Source organism: Pelodiscus sinensis, chromosome 25, assembly GCF_049634645.1.
Source record: "Pelodiscus sinensis isolate JC-2024 chromosome 25, ASM4963464v1, whole genome shotgun sequence".
Lineage (NCBI taxonomy): Eukaryota > Metazoa > Chordata > Testudines > Trionychidae > Pelodiscus > Pelodiscus sinensis.
Window position 1 is genome coordinate 12,730,258 of NC_134735.1, and position 13,315 is coordinate 12,743,572.

General features: G+C 54.1%; 1 protein-coding gene across 1 annotated transcript in view; it reads left to right on the top strand.

Annotated features, from left to right (window-relative positions):
- The window catches only part of FAM76A (family with sequence similarity 76 member A), a 43,293-nt gene extending 33,233 nt beyond the window's left edge, over positions 1–10,060 (top strand). Inside the window, exon 10 of the mRNA XM_075909140.1 lies at positions 3,354–10,060. Coding sequence (XP_075765255.1) covers positions 3,354–3,428 — 75 coding nt within the window. The 3' untranslated portion in view covers positions 3,429–10,060. The remainder of the gene's footprint in view (positions 1–3,353) is intronic.
- Positions 10,061–13,315: the final 3,255 nt, after the last annotated feature.

The following is a 13,315-nucleotide window of genomic DNA, read 5'->3' on the forward strand; positions in this document are numbered from 1 at the left end:
TATCTATGTATAAGGGAGACCATGTGGCTTAGTGGTTAGCGCACTGGAGTAGGACTCTTGAGACATTAGTTTTGTTCCTGGCTCTGCCCCTAGCATGCTGAGTGACCTGGGGCACGCCACCCCTTCATGCCTCAGTTTCCCTATGTGTAAAACAGGCTAATGATATTTTCCTTGTCACTTTGAGTTCATCTGATGAAATGTGCAAGTTTATTATTTATTAAGAATGATTCACATTTACATATGCAACGTGCTGGCCATAACTTGGGGCACTCTGGCCGTTAGGTGGAACTGCAGCTGCACGCGTGAGTAACCACCTGGTAGCCGAGCAGCCTTTGCTCACAATAAAAGTAAATTAGCTCGACCAGCTGGTAATTCCCAACTGAAAACAAAACCTCTCCCATTCCTTGAGCACTGCCTAACAGCCCGAGCAAACAAATGAGTTTTGCAATCTGCCCTGAAGGTCAACAGGTTTGGGCGGCTTTGCCTTTTTAACCTAGGATCCCAAAACCATTTTACAAGATGATTCCGCTTTCGAGCTCCCCCAGGAGATGGGCAAACGTTCTCTTCATTTGACAGGTTGGGGCAGGGAAGGACAGAGAGGGGACAAGATTTGCCCATGGCCCATGGGAGGAGACGGTGGAATGGAACCCCCGAGTCCTGGTTCCCAGCCCTGTCTACCTACCAGGCGCCTGGATGTCCATCCCTGTCTCTTCCTAGCAGAATGCCGTCCGTCCACAATGCAGCATTCCACCTGTGCACCTGGTGCCGTACCCTGCTAGTGGCATTAGGGAGCCTTTCGTGCTGAACCCCTGCCGAGGTTCCCTTCCTCTCCGACTGCAGAACAGCCCCTGCAGAACAGTGAGCATTCCATTGTGCTCACCAATGTAACGCGCAGCAAGTACGCTTCCAGAGCAGAGGGTCAGCCTTCCTCTGGCTGCTGCTTGCAGCTCCCACACAAACCTTGTCTACATTGGGGATGTTCCATGAGTGCAGAACCCCTTTTCCAGCTGCAGACCAGGGGCTTTCAAAGTGCGGGTCGTGACCCAGTCCTGGTTGCAGACTAAGGCCCTGGGTCGCCTTGCTCAGCGCCTGGTGGCCAGCGAAGGCTGGGTCACAACCTGCACTTTGAAAACTGTTGGCCCCTCTCACCTGTTCTGACACCAGCCTGCACCCTGGAAGTGGCCAGCAGTAGGTCGGGCTCCTAGGCAGCAAGGCCATGGGGCTCCCCACACTGCCCAGGCCCTGAGCGTGGGCTTCTCACTCCCATTGACCAGAAACCAGCAGTGGGAGCTGGGGAGAGTCTGGGCCTGCAGGTGAGAGCCAGGTGGAGCTGCTTGCACACCTCCCGCCTAGAAGATGGACCTGTTGCTGGCTGCTTCTGGGTACAGCGTGGTCAGTGGTGCCAAGACAAGCAGAAGCCTGCCTTCACACCCCTGCTGATGAGAAGCCATGGGAGGTAAGTCTGTGCCCTAATCTCTTGCCCCAGCATGAATCCCGCCCCCCCAAACCCAGAGTCTCCTGCAACCTAAATCCCCCATCCACGGCTCCATCTCATAGCCTGCATCACCAGCCTTGACCCCAGCCCAGAGGCCGTCCTACACTGTGAACCCTTCACCCCAACCCCACCCCACAGTCCTCTCCTGCACTCCCAAAGCCCTTATCTCCAGCCCCGCTGGTTCTCTGGCATCAACCATGTTCGTCAATTGGGTCACCAGAAAAAAAGTGTGAAGACCGTGGCTGTAGGCTGTCTCCAGTCAGGGTTCCTGCCAGTGCAGCTGTGTCAGTGTAGTTATACAAGTGTCGAATCCTAGAATCCCAGGGCTCAAGAGACCTCAGGAGGCCGAGTTCTGCTAAAAGCAGGACCAAAGCCAGCTACCCCGAAGATAGCTAAGCCCTAGAGCAGGGGTGGGGAAACCTTTTTGGGCCACAGGAAAAATCAGCCGGGGGCCACACACAAGTGAGAAGCCCCTGACTGAGAAGGCGAAAGACCCTCCCCACATTCCCCTCGCACCAAAGCCTAGGGGGCCCCAGGCGAGTAGATTTTGGGTGCTCCAGCTCTGTGGGTGGGTGGCAGGGGAGCTGGAGTGCTAGCACGGGCTCCCCAGTGCAGGGGGGAATCCCTAAGCCTCGGAGGCTGGATCCAGGCAAGCTGGGGGCCCCATTCAGCCCCTGGGCCTAAGGTTCCTCACCGCCGCCCTACAGCCTGATTTTCCAGATGTACTGAGCATCTGCAGCTCCATTTGACTCCAGTTCGAAATGGAAGGGCCTGGCATGTCTGGAACAAACCGGGTGACGAGTAGGAACACATGCCTAAGCATGTTGCTTGGCCTCGGGTGCGTTTTGTGCTGCTGTACAGCTGGATCTTCTCATGCACTTCTTTTAACAGCTCCACTAACCCTCCACGTTCTCCAGCCCGCCGACCGCTTGGCTCTTCACTGCACCCTTGTCCACCCATTTTACACTGTGGTCGCCAGAGCTCTGTGCACCAGGGTCCTATGCAGGGTACAATCCCCATGCCGCGCTGACTCCCTCCTCCCCTGCCTGTGCAGCCATGGATCGCATTAGCCCTCTGTGCTCCGAGGCATGCGGCTGCCGAGGAAGTGGGGAGACGTTACTCTGAGAGCGAGCGTCTCTCCAAGGCACGTTCCGGACGTGGAGCGTTTGCGTCTCCACTCTTGAGTGTGCTGCGCAAAGAGAACTACAAGGCCCAGAAGGCACCTGCACTGGTTCTCCAGGCACTGGGCTACCTGGACAGCTGCAGCCTTGGCTCAGATCAGATTACCAGATGGATGAGGGGCAGGCTGGCCATCTGTCCCGTTTTTTACCGGGGCAGCCCTTTATTTAAGCCGCCCTCCTGGTGTCTCGGTGCCCTTCAAAAGGTCACGTTAGCCCGTATTCCCCCTGCGGCGGGGGAGGGTGCAGCCACCGACACTCAGGGCTCCAGTGGCTGAAGCCCTGCGCATTGGCAGATCCCCTCCCCACCCTGCATGCTGTGGGGCTGAACTTCATCCCCGCAGTGGGGAAGGGAGGGCAGGGAGCCCCCAGCACTCGGAGCATCAGCTGCTGGAGTTCCAAGCACTGGCGGTTCCCTTCCTCCTCCCCCCACTGTGGGGCTAACGCCCCGAGCGCCAGCAGCCCCCTCCCCCTTAGGGCTAACGCCCCGAGCGCCGGCAGCCCCCTCCCCCCTTAGGGCTAACGCCCCGAGCGCCGGCAGGCCCCACCCCTCTCGGTGTCCCGTACTCAGCGTAGGGCGATACGGGCACCGTAACCGGGGCGATGAGGTTGCATCAGCCAAGATGCTTTTGCAGCCTGCTCAGGCACCGCTTTGACTCAGGTCTGTGTTTGCTTTGCAGAACACGCAGCTCGCCTCTTGCAGAGCTGAGGAAGGACCGTGTCTCCGTGGCTGCACATGGCAACCAGCTGGCTGATCTACTGAGCAAAGGGTGGCTGGATGGGCGTGGCCTGTTATGAGGAAGTGGGCTGAGAGCTGCAAATTTGGAAATTCCTTGCGGGGGAAGGTCACCGGCAACCCTGGAGAGCTAGCTCCGGCTGACTCCAGGGGCGTCACGCACCCAGATGACAGAGGAGCTACTTTGTATCTTCCCTGAGCCTTGGTTTCCTCAAGATCCCTTTGCATCCCCGTGGTCGTGTGCCACAGTGGCAGAGGCTGATGTGCAGCCTGCTAGAGACGCCGTGGGGGGATGCGGCAGCCCAGCCCAGTGTCCCTCCCCTGGGAAAGCAGGAAGTGGCAGCCCTGAAGGATTTGGATCCTGGAAGATGGCGGGACTGGCTGGCCGAGGAGAGGGGACCGGACAATGGATGCTCTGGGGCAGGCGCTGATGAACTCGTTCAACGGACCTGCCCTCTCCAGAATGGGCCTGTGAAGGGGGAGCCAGAACGTGCCCCAGCGGGTCTCCGCCAGGTGCTGGTGCATCTCCTCCGGCTCCCTAGGCGCTGCCTGTGTAGAGAGGTCTCAGAGAAACGCTCCGAGATGCGTCAGGCTGCCCAGGGGAGGGCCCAGGAGAGCTGCAGTACCGGATGGGGCTTCGCTTCCTAGGCCTGGGGGAGAAAGCCAAACGGCGGCCGAGTCAGTGTTACGCAGACCGCAGAGGCAGCGGCGGATATAGGGCAGGGCGAGTGGGGCGGCTGCCCCGGGCCCCGCGCTTCAATAGGCCCCACACACATGCTACTACCTGTCGGCTGTGGCTGTGGCACATGCACGAAATTGTGCTGCCCTGGGCCCTGCAAAACTTTCATCTGCCCCTGCCTGGAGGACGTGTCCACCTCCCACTCAAGCCCGTCCTCGTGGCTGGCCCTGTCCTGTCAGACTCAGCAAGGAGGCCAGCGACTGGGTCAGCATGGAGACTAATCCACTTGCCACCCATTATCTAGAGCAGGGGTGGGGAACGTCTTTTGAGTCCGGGGGCTGCTGACCCATAGAAAAATTGGTCGGGGCCGTACACAAGTGAGAAGCGGGGAGGAAAAACCCCCTCACCGTGGCCCCCGAATGAGGAGAAAGACACTCCCCACGTTCCCCTCCCATACCAGAGCTATGGGGGCCCAGCCTGATAGATTGTGTGCTCCAGCCCCATGGGGAGGCAGTGGGGGGGGGGGGGTGGAGCGCCAGCACAGGCTCTCCAATGTTATGGGGGGTCCTGAGCCTCAGGGGCTGGATCTGGCTCTTGGGCCTGCAGTTCCCCATCCCGATCTAGAAGAAGCCAGAGTCTTGTGATTACCCTCATCAGCCTTGGTCCTGATCTCGGCCCCACCTGCTGCGGTCCAGCAGGGGGCAAAGTGGCTGGACAGCCAGGTGATGGGCAGCAGGCGATGGCCCAGCACGGGCATGGAACAGGCCAAGGGCAGTGGCAGCGAAGGGTGGTGACCTAGCAGCACGAATACAGGACTGGGAGCTGTGATGTCTTGCACTGTAAACCCAGCTCCAGCAGTGACTTGCCACAGCGTCTCCCTCTGCAGCACGGGGCAATGGTGCCAGAGAGCGGGGGCCGTGTGGGGATGAACGAGTCAACGCTTTAGCGATGGGTCCAGGACGGCTGCCCCCTGGTCGCCATCTCGAGCACCAGAACGTGAAGACTGCTGCACGCTGCCTGTTAGAAGCTGCTGGACTCTGTTCCTGGGTAGCAACGGAGAATTGGTCAGGCCTTTGCCAAGCTCATCTGCATTGCTGTAAAGCAAAGAGCAAAGCCAGTGAGTCAGGCAAAGCTGCTGACAGCCCAAAGCAGCTGGTAAATGGGAGGAAGCAACACAAACAGCCCAGGAAAACTGCTGAGATTGCAGGTGACGGATTTTATGCCTCTAATTGGCTGTGGATGGATCACCACAGGCTAAGGAGCGGTGGGAGGAGGGGGAGGGGTGTCTGGTGCCACTCCTTATTGCCGAGTTTATTGCTTGTATGTGCTGCAAACAGGCCTTGCTCAATCTGTCCTGCTTCTCTGCTAATTGGGGGCTTCTTACAGAGCTGGGGGTTGGCTCTTGTGCTCCAAATTCTCCTCTGTAGGCAATTGCATGCCTGCAGCCTGTCTTTTCAGAACGGTTGTAGGCTCTGAGCAGCTGCCTCAAGCAAGGCCTGGTCTCTGGTGGTATTTGCTGCAACATTCTGTGATTAGATTTTTTTGTTTGTTTCAAATATTTTGTGTTCTCTGCCACTGTCTCTGCTGAATTAAATCACCAGGGTCGACTGTTGTTTCCTGTCCTAAATGCTTGTATGGTGGTTTTTGTGCGCTGTTAAACAGCTGCTGCATTCTGCCCCAGAGACAGTTGCACTTCTCTGGTAAGTGAAGTGAATTCTGGAAATCTAGAACATGTTTCAATATTCTTCAAGATAAAAGATGCTATGTACACAGGACCTGTTACTGAGTGATGGATCCACTGAGCTAGTGAATCAGACACCTGGATTCTTTTCCTGGTCTCACCATTGACCTGTTCTGTCTTTGTAGTCAAGTTGCTCCCACCCTTCTGTGCCTCAGTTTCCCTTATCCGCCGTTTGCCTGTCTTGTCTGTTTAAGCTCTTCCGAGGAGAGACGCTCCGTGTAGCACATAGCAGAGTGGAGGCTGATCTTGCCGAATGCTTGCTTGCATTATTCTAACAGTGAAGGACAATGTCACTTTCAGCGGGATTGAATTTTGTACACACATATCCAACAAACAAATCAGTTTCACCTGGGATGGGGACGTCTGGCCTGGATTACCACAGGTCAGGGCCCACTATTGCACTGTCATGCTGTGACCCAGTAAAGCACAACTTGAACTGGCAGCTGAACCAGTCCCCTGAAGCCAGCCCCACGGCCTGTGTCTGTGTCCCCTGTAGAGCTGACCAGCCTACTCGTGTGACGTTTGCCTGCCTGGGCCCTGCACCTGCAGTGAGAACGCTCTGCATTTCTCTAGCGCCTTCACAACTGATACCGGCTCTGCTCTGCCTGCTCAGACCCCCTCCTTTTGAGGGCACGGGACAGCCACGTTGCCCCAGTGTGATGCCTCCTACAGAGCATCGTGACTGTCCCACCCTGAGGAGGATGTAGCAAGGGCTCCTCTAGCAGCTTTTGATGAGGCACAGGGGGGACCCCTGGCTCCACCTTCTCCCTCCTAGGGATGTTAAATATCGGTTAAGTGAACAGTCGACTCACCTCATGAATTCTTATTGGTTACTTGACTATTCTATAGTTGCCAGGGGCAGGGCCGGCAGCCAGTGCGCTCCAGCCTCACTCCTGAGGAGCCCCCTGCCACTCAGTGCTGCCTCTGTATCAGAGGCAGCAGCGCAGGGTGCCAGGCAGGAGCTGGTCCATGAGGAGAGAGAGTTTAAAAACCAGATCCCCTCGCGGACCAGCTGCTTGTCACCCTGTGCTGCTGCCTGTGATTGAGAGGCAGTAACATGGGGTGGCAGCAGCCCCTGTCTGGGGGGAGATCTGGGCTCCTGGAACTGGCACGAGCCAGAACAGAGCCGGGCTGCTGGCCAGCCTGCTAAAAATGTACTGGCGAGGGGGAGGAGGGAAATGCCTGTAGTCTATAGCATTAACCGATAAGCTTTATCTTATCGGTTACATCCCTACTCCCTCTCTCTCTTCTTTTAGGGTTGCTAGCCTGCAGCAGTCTTTGCTATAGATGCCCAAAGAGTGCAAATGTCCTTGGCTCCTGCATGGGAGAGAGAGATTCCTCATGTCCTCCCTCTGACAAGAGCCGGGCCCTCTCTGTCCCTATACAGCCAAGATCCCTTCTCCCACCACTGAAGTTCTCTGGGGTGAGAAGCTGCAGGCAGAGCACAGAAAAATGGGCAGGGTAAAATTCTGGCCAAACTCCTTCCCTCCCCTCCCAGAGGAAACCTTGCTCTGATCAGAAACCTCACTGGATCTTGTCTGGGCAGGGCAGGTGGAACTTGGGTTTAAGGCAGCACCTGGAAAATCACATGTGCACAGTGAATTCCACATGACTCCACTTGTCAGCCTTTGCCAGATAAAAGGCTGAGTCAGTCCAGGGCAGCATCATTTGAACCCCTGCTTCCAGTGAGTCTAAATGTCCCATACCTGATGCTCAGGGAATAGCCACCCCATTGACCGGTTAGCTAATGACCCACGGCTCCACAAAGCAGTGGAAAATATACCACATGTGAAACATTCTCTTTCCCTGACACCTCATGGTCATTAATTGTTACTCCTATTGTAGTATTTCCCATGTATCTACACTCCATGCCTGGACTCCTCACAGGAGATCCAACGACAGAGCTGGCAAGAGCCTGTTAGATGCCCCAGTGTTTCCATGCAAACATGTCTGGTGTGTGTCTGCCAGACACAACGCCATGGTCCGTGTGGAGCAGAATGCCTGGTGCTATGTAGGGACAGGTGGTCACTGAGTGGGATAGTACCACACAGAGGTGCTCTGAAAAGCAGGCGTGGAGGCTGGCCTCAGGCAAGACACAGCACGTCGCTAAGTCAGGTTCTGAGTGCGAGGTTCAACCACACTGATGGGAGACCAAGTGGCCATCTGCCACAGCAGCCTGAAAGGTCAATCAATCAATGAAAGCAGGGAGGTTGAGAGGCCCCTTGTAGAGATACTGTAGAGATAAATAGGATGGAGTTTAATAAAGACAAATGCAAAGTAGTCCACTTACGAAGGAACAATCAGTTTCATACATACAGAATGGGAAGCGACTGTCTAGGAAGGAGTACGGCAGAAAGGGATCTAGGGGTTATAGTTGACCACAAGTTGAATATGAGTCAGCAGTGTGATGCTGTTGCAAAAAAAGCCAACATGATTCTGGGAGGCATTAACATTTGTGTGGTGAGCAAGACACAAGAAGTCATTCTTCTGCTCCACTTTGCACTGGTTAGGCCTCAGTTGGAGTATTGTGTCCTGTTCTGGGCACCACATTTCAAGAAAGATGTGGAGAAACTGGAGAGGGTCCAGAGAAGAGCAGCAAGAATGACTAAAGGTCTAGAGAACATGACCAATGAGGGAAGGCTGAAAGAATTGGGTTTGTTTAGTTTAGAAAAGAGAAGATTGAGGAGGGACATGATAGCGGTTTTCAGGTATCTAAAAGGGTGTCATAAGGAGGAAGGAGAAAACTTGTTCATCTTGGCTTCTGAGGATAGAACAAGAAGCAATGGGCTTAAACTGCAGCAAGGGAGGTTTAGGTTGGACATTAGGAAAAAGTTCCTAACTATCAGGGTGGTCAATCACTGGAATAAATTGCCAGGGAGGTTGTGGAATCCCCATCTCTGGAGATATTTAAGAATAGGTTAGATAAATGTCTATCAGGGATGGTCTAGACAGTATTTGGTCCTGCCATGAGGGCAGGGGACTGGACTCGATGACCTCTCGAGGTCCCTTCCAGTCCGAGTATTCTATTGGGGGGGGAGGTCGCCTGCCCCTTTAAGGGCAGCCATTTTGAATTCTGTTCTCCGCGGCACACCTCTAACAGCCTCGGTGTGCCGCGGAACACCATTTAAGAAACACTGATTTAGACGGTGCTTGATCCTGCTATGAGTGCAGGGGACTAGACTTGGTGACCTCTTGAGGTCCCTTCTAGTTCTAGTGTTCTATGATCCTATTATATCAAGCTGACTCTGTTGCTTCCTCGCTGGATTTTTGTGCCTGTCCCAACATAAGCACTCGTGGAGGAAGGAAACAAGAACCTGTGTCATTAGCCCCCAGAAAGCTTTGGAGGCAATCTTGTCTGGCCTCCCACAAACCAAGCCCTGCTCTCCTCCACGCGCTGTGCGGTTCCTCAGCCAAGCCCAGTGCTCTGTTTCCAGTGGTGGCTTGGGGATGGAACGAACCTGCAGGACCTGCCCTTCTTCTTCTGCTCACTTTGCTAGTATGACACTTTGCCTCCATATTTTTATGGAAATATGTTTCTGAACATGCATAACTCATGTGTGCTTCATGCAAAACAGGTAAGTAACCTATCGTTCAAGAGCCTGTGATCTCCAGACTGTGTATATTCACCTTGTGTGCATGTATCATTCTCATGTGTGAAGTTAGAAATATGAAGTGTGAACCTGCTCATTAATCTAGAATTTCTAGTGAGAGCCATTAGTGGTGCTTAAGGAACTTAATGGCCCAGTGCTCAAGACAACAATTTGTGAATGGTTTTGTTTTTCCTGTAAGCCCAAACTGTGGTTGGTCCTACAAAGATATGTGACTATGCCACCGGGTGCCAGACTCCATCTTGAATTTGGTATTTTCCCATGGGGATAGGGCAGGGTTAAACAAAGGGTTTCCACCCTGAGGAAATTCTATGTAAGGAATGGGAAGCAATCAACTTCATCTTCAGCTGACCTTTGGAATGGCCTCTCCACCCTAAAAGGATACATAGGAAGAAACCCAAGAACAAAGGATTCTGAGGACAAGAAGCTATTAAACCTGTCTTGAACCTAGCTCTGTCTTGAACGATTTTAACTGACATAAGGAGGATGAGATGATCTATAACAATTTATCTTCATGTCCTAGACCCAATTGGCATGTTTGTTTCTTTTGGCTTAGTAACTTGTTTTGATCTGTCTGTTTTCACTTGTAATCACTTAAATCCTTTTTATACTTAATAAAACACTTTTCTATATTATCAAATCCAGTGTAATTATTGTTACTTGAGGGGGGGAGCGGGCAGCCGTGCCTGTGCATCTCTCTTTCGTTGGTAAAGAGAGTGAATCTTATGAGTTTTTTCTGTGTAAAACTTTTACACAGAGTAAGACAGATTTATTTGGGGGTTTGGTCCTTTTTGAGGGTTGTGCACTTAGGGGCTAGCAAGTCCATGTAACTGAGCACTTCCAGTGATGAACAGGTTCGGTGTCTGTGATGCATTTCTCTTGTTATCCCAACTCTGTGCCTTTGATGGAGGAGACTAGAACTTTTGGCCCAGCAAGACAGGGTGGTGGGGCATCCCATAGGGCAGGCAGGTGGGATCAGCACACTGGGTGACAGTCTCTAGGCCAGGGGACCTCTGTGATCCAAGCCATCACAGTAGAGTGGCAGGGAGTCGGGCTGATCAGTCAGTTTGTCCTTTCTCCATCTGCACGCCCCTTCTAAAGAGGGATTCCCAGGAGCAGTAGCTTGTCAGCACTGCACCGGCCCAGTGGTCGGGACGAACCCATGCAGGCTGATGATGCTGAATTATAACGTGTATGGTGGTGGTACCTGGAGGCCCCAGCCCCGTTGTGCTAGGTGCTGTATTTACACATAACTAAAATGGTCCCTGATGCCTAACGACTTACAGGCTAACCCAGTGGTGGGCATCCGGCAGCCCACAGGCCACATGCAACCCACTGGCGTTCTAAGTGTGGCCTCAGCTGCAGGTTTGCCAGATTCTGCTGGTTTCCGTCCGCATATTTTTTTTTTCCTACCAGTACTACTGAAGTCACACACATGCAAAGCTGGGGCAAGCTAAGGGAGGTGCGTGCTGATTGCACACAGCACTGACTGCCTCAGAATGCAGCCCAGGTGCTGCTATGGTTCATTTGGCACATCCCGCAAATTCTAGATACACGTTTGCAGTGAGCAAAACGACCCGATCCTGGGAGACCGTCTTGGTGACAAGGAGGTTGCCACCTGCTGCGACTAAGGAAGGCCACTCACGCGCGCCACTCACTGGCCTAGGCTGCCTGTCGCTGATCTAACCAGAGGATGAGACCCAACAAGTGGCTGCAATAAACAAGCGGGGTGGCAGAAGGTAGCAGTGAGAGGTTATGATCCTGGGAGGCTGCAGCTGAGAGGAGATTCCCCTCCCTCCCCCCCCCCCTTGTGAGAAGACAGGTTGGAAGCAGCTTCTAGGACTTGCCTGTGCACTTGGTCCTAAAGCCAATAAGAGATGGAGGAAGCAGGGAGTAGGAGGAGGCAAGAATTGCTGCCTCAGAGATCAGTGTTATAGGGGCCATAGAGGTGCTTGAGTGATCAGGAGGAGTTGCAGAGGAGAAGGTTCTTGAACCACAAAGATCCAAATATGAAGTGCTGGGGGTGGGGTGTGAGGAGGACAGGGAGGAGAGCAGGCAGGCTCCAGGGTCACAGAGGGACCACAGAGCCAAGTAAGACCAAAGATCCCAATTCTGATCTTTCATTCTGTTTACACTGGTCTGACTCCATTGATTTCAGTGGGGTCACTCCTGATTTGCACAGGGTGGGAGAGCAGAGTTAGGCTCAAAGCTGACAGGTTCAGTTTGAGCAAACCCACGGAACTGTGGCCTTGAATAACAGCGGATCTTGCGTTTGCAGGTGGGCATGGCAACATATCGCATCCTGATCTTCAGGTACAATGCAGCTCTGTGCGCTTCCATGCACAAAACCCAGCTGGCCAATCTCCTCCCCCTTCCAGGGCTCCTTGTGTTTAGGCAATAGGGAGACTTAGCAGCCTAAGCCTGGGGCTTGCAATATCCAGACTTCCTGGAGCCAGAAGTTCAAATCTCAGCCTGACCATGCTTGTGTGACAGGCAAACAGCACTCCCAGGGGCTCCCAATAGGGAGGTGTTGGGAGTGAGCTGTTAAAATGCAACATCTTGTCTGCTTCGGATGGATATTAATGATCCTGGAGCTCTTCTCCAGAGGAGGGGGCTTGCCCCAACGACCCCTCCTGCTGCTGTTGGCTCGTCAGTGTACCTGTGCTTTGGGACTCTGCCTGATGAGCTGTCATGAGAACATGCTGCCCCGTACAGCACCTTCCACCAGAGGCTCTCAGATTGGTGCATGAAGCTTCACCCTGCTCTGTGTGACTAAAGGGTCCCACCCATGTCACAGATGGGGAATCTGAGTCACAGAAAGGCAAGTGACTTGCACAAGGCCACACAGCACATCAATAGCAGAGCCAGGAATGGCAGGGAGTCCTATTCTCCAGTCACTAAACCCCACATTCTCCCTCTGGGTAGGGTGATTGTATTTCCCAATGCTGCATACAAGACACCTGGTAAAATTACTCCTATTCAATGCAGCTCAATGGCACTCACTCACAACTATGCAGTTCAAATGCACATTAAGTTGACTTGCCTGACCCCCGTTAAAAATAAACACTGCAGAGTCGGAGTCTTTGTATTTACTTTATCTTTAAGGCTTCAGAGTTCCCACGGGGGGTGACACCCCCCCACACACACACTCCCATACACACACATGGAGAGAGGTGACACACACACCTGTTCTCTTATCTCATATGGGGGGGGAGGGGGTTGAACAACCAATCAATCGTCCCTGCCCAGCACTTTCCTCTCTGGCTGAGCTCCCTACAATAGACCCACCTTGCCCGGTACCTGGTGCTGCATCTGCCCAAGGCAACACGTGGTGGGAGCCATGCATGGTTACATGCTCCCCCAGATATTCACCAGGGTCCACACCACAATGTGGTCAGTCGCCCCCTTTTGACACTGTGTGTGAGGGAAGGGATGGGAGCTGCTTCCAGCCATGGGAGGGAGAGAAGAGGGATGAGCTGGCCCGTTCTTTGCAAAGCTCATCCCTTCCTGCCCGCATCCCCTTGCAAGGCAGCTAACACCTGCAGGCCACTGATATAGCCCAGTTGCCTCCTGTAATGTGTCCCTGCATTGTGGGAACCTAATTGCAGGGCCGTCTGCAGCCACGGAGCCTGGCCAGGGAGGTGCCTCAGCCAGGAGAGGGTGCTTAGGGGATGGCTCTGCACTCCCTGGGGGCGAGACCCAGGGCAGTGTGGGAGGGGCAGGAGAGGAGGGTGCTAAGCCCCCGCAGGTTCAGGGTGGGAGCAGGTTAGAAATCACTTCCCCCGCCACTCCAGAGCCGACACACAACCAGGGCTGCGTTGATGGACCAGCAGGACGGGCCTGGCCCCGTGCACTGCCGCTTCACCCACCAGACTTAC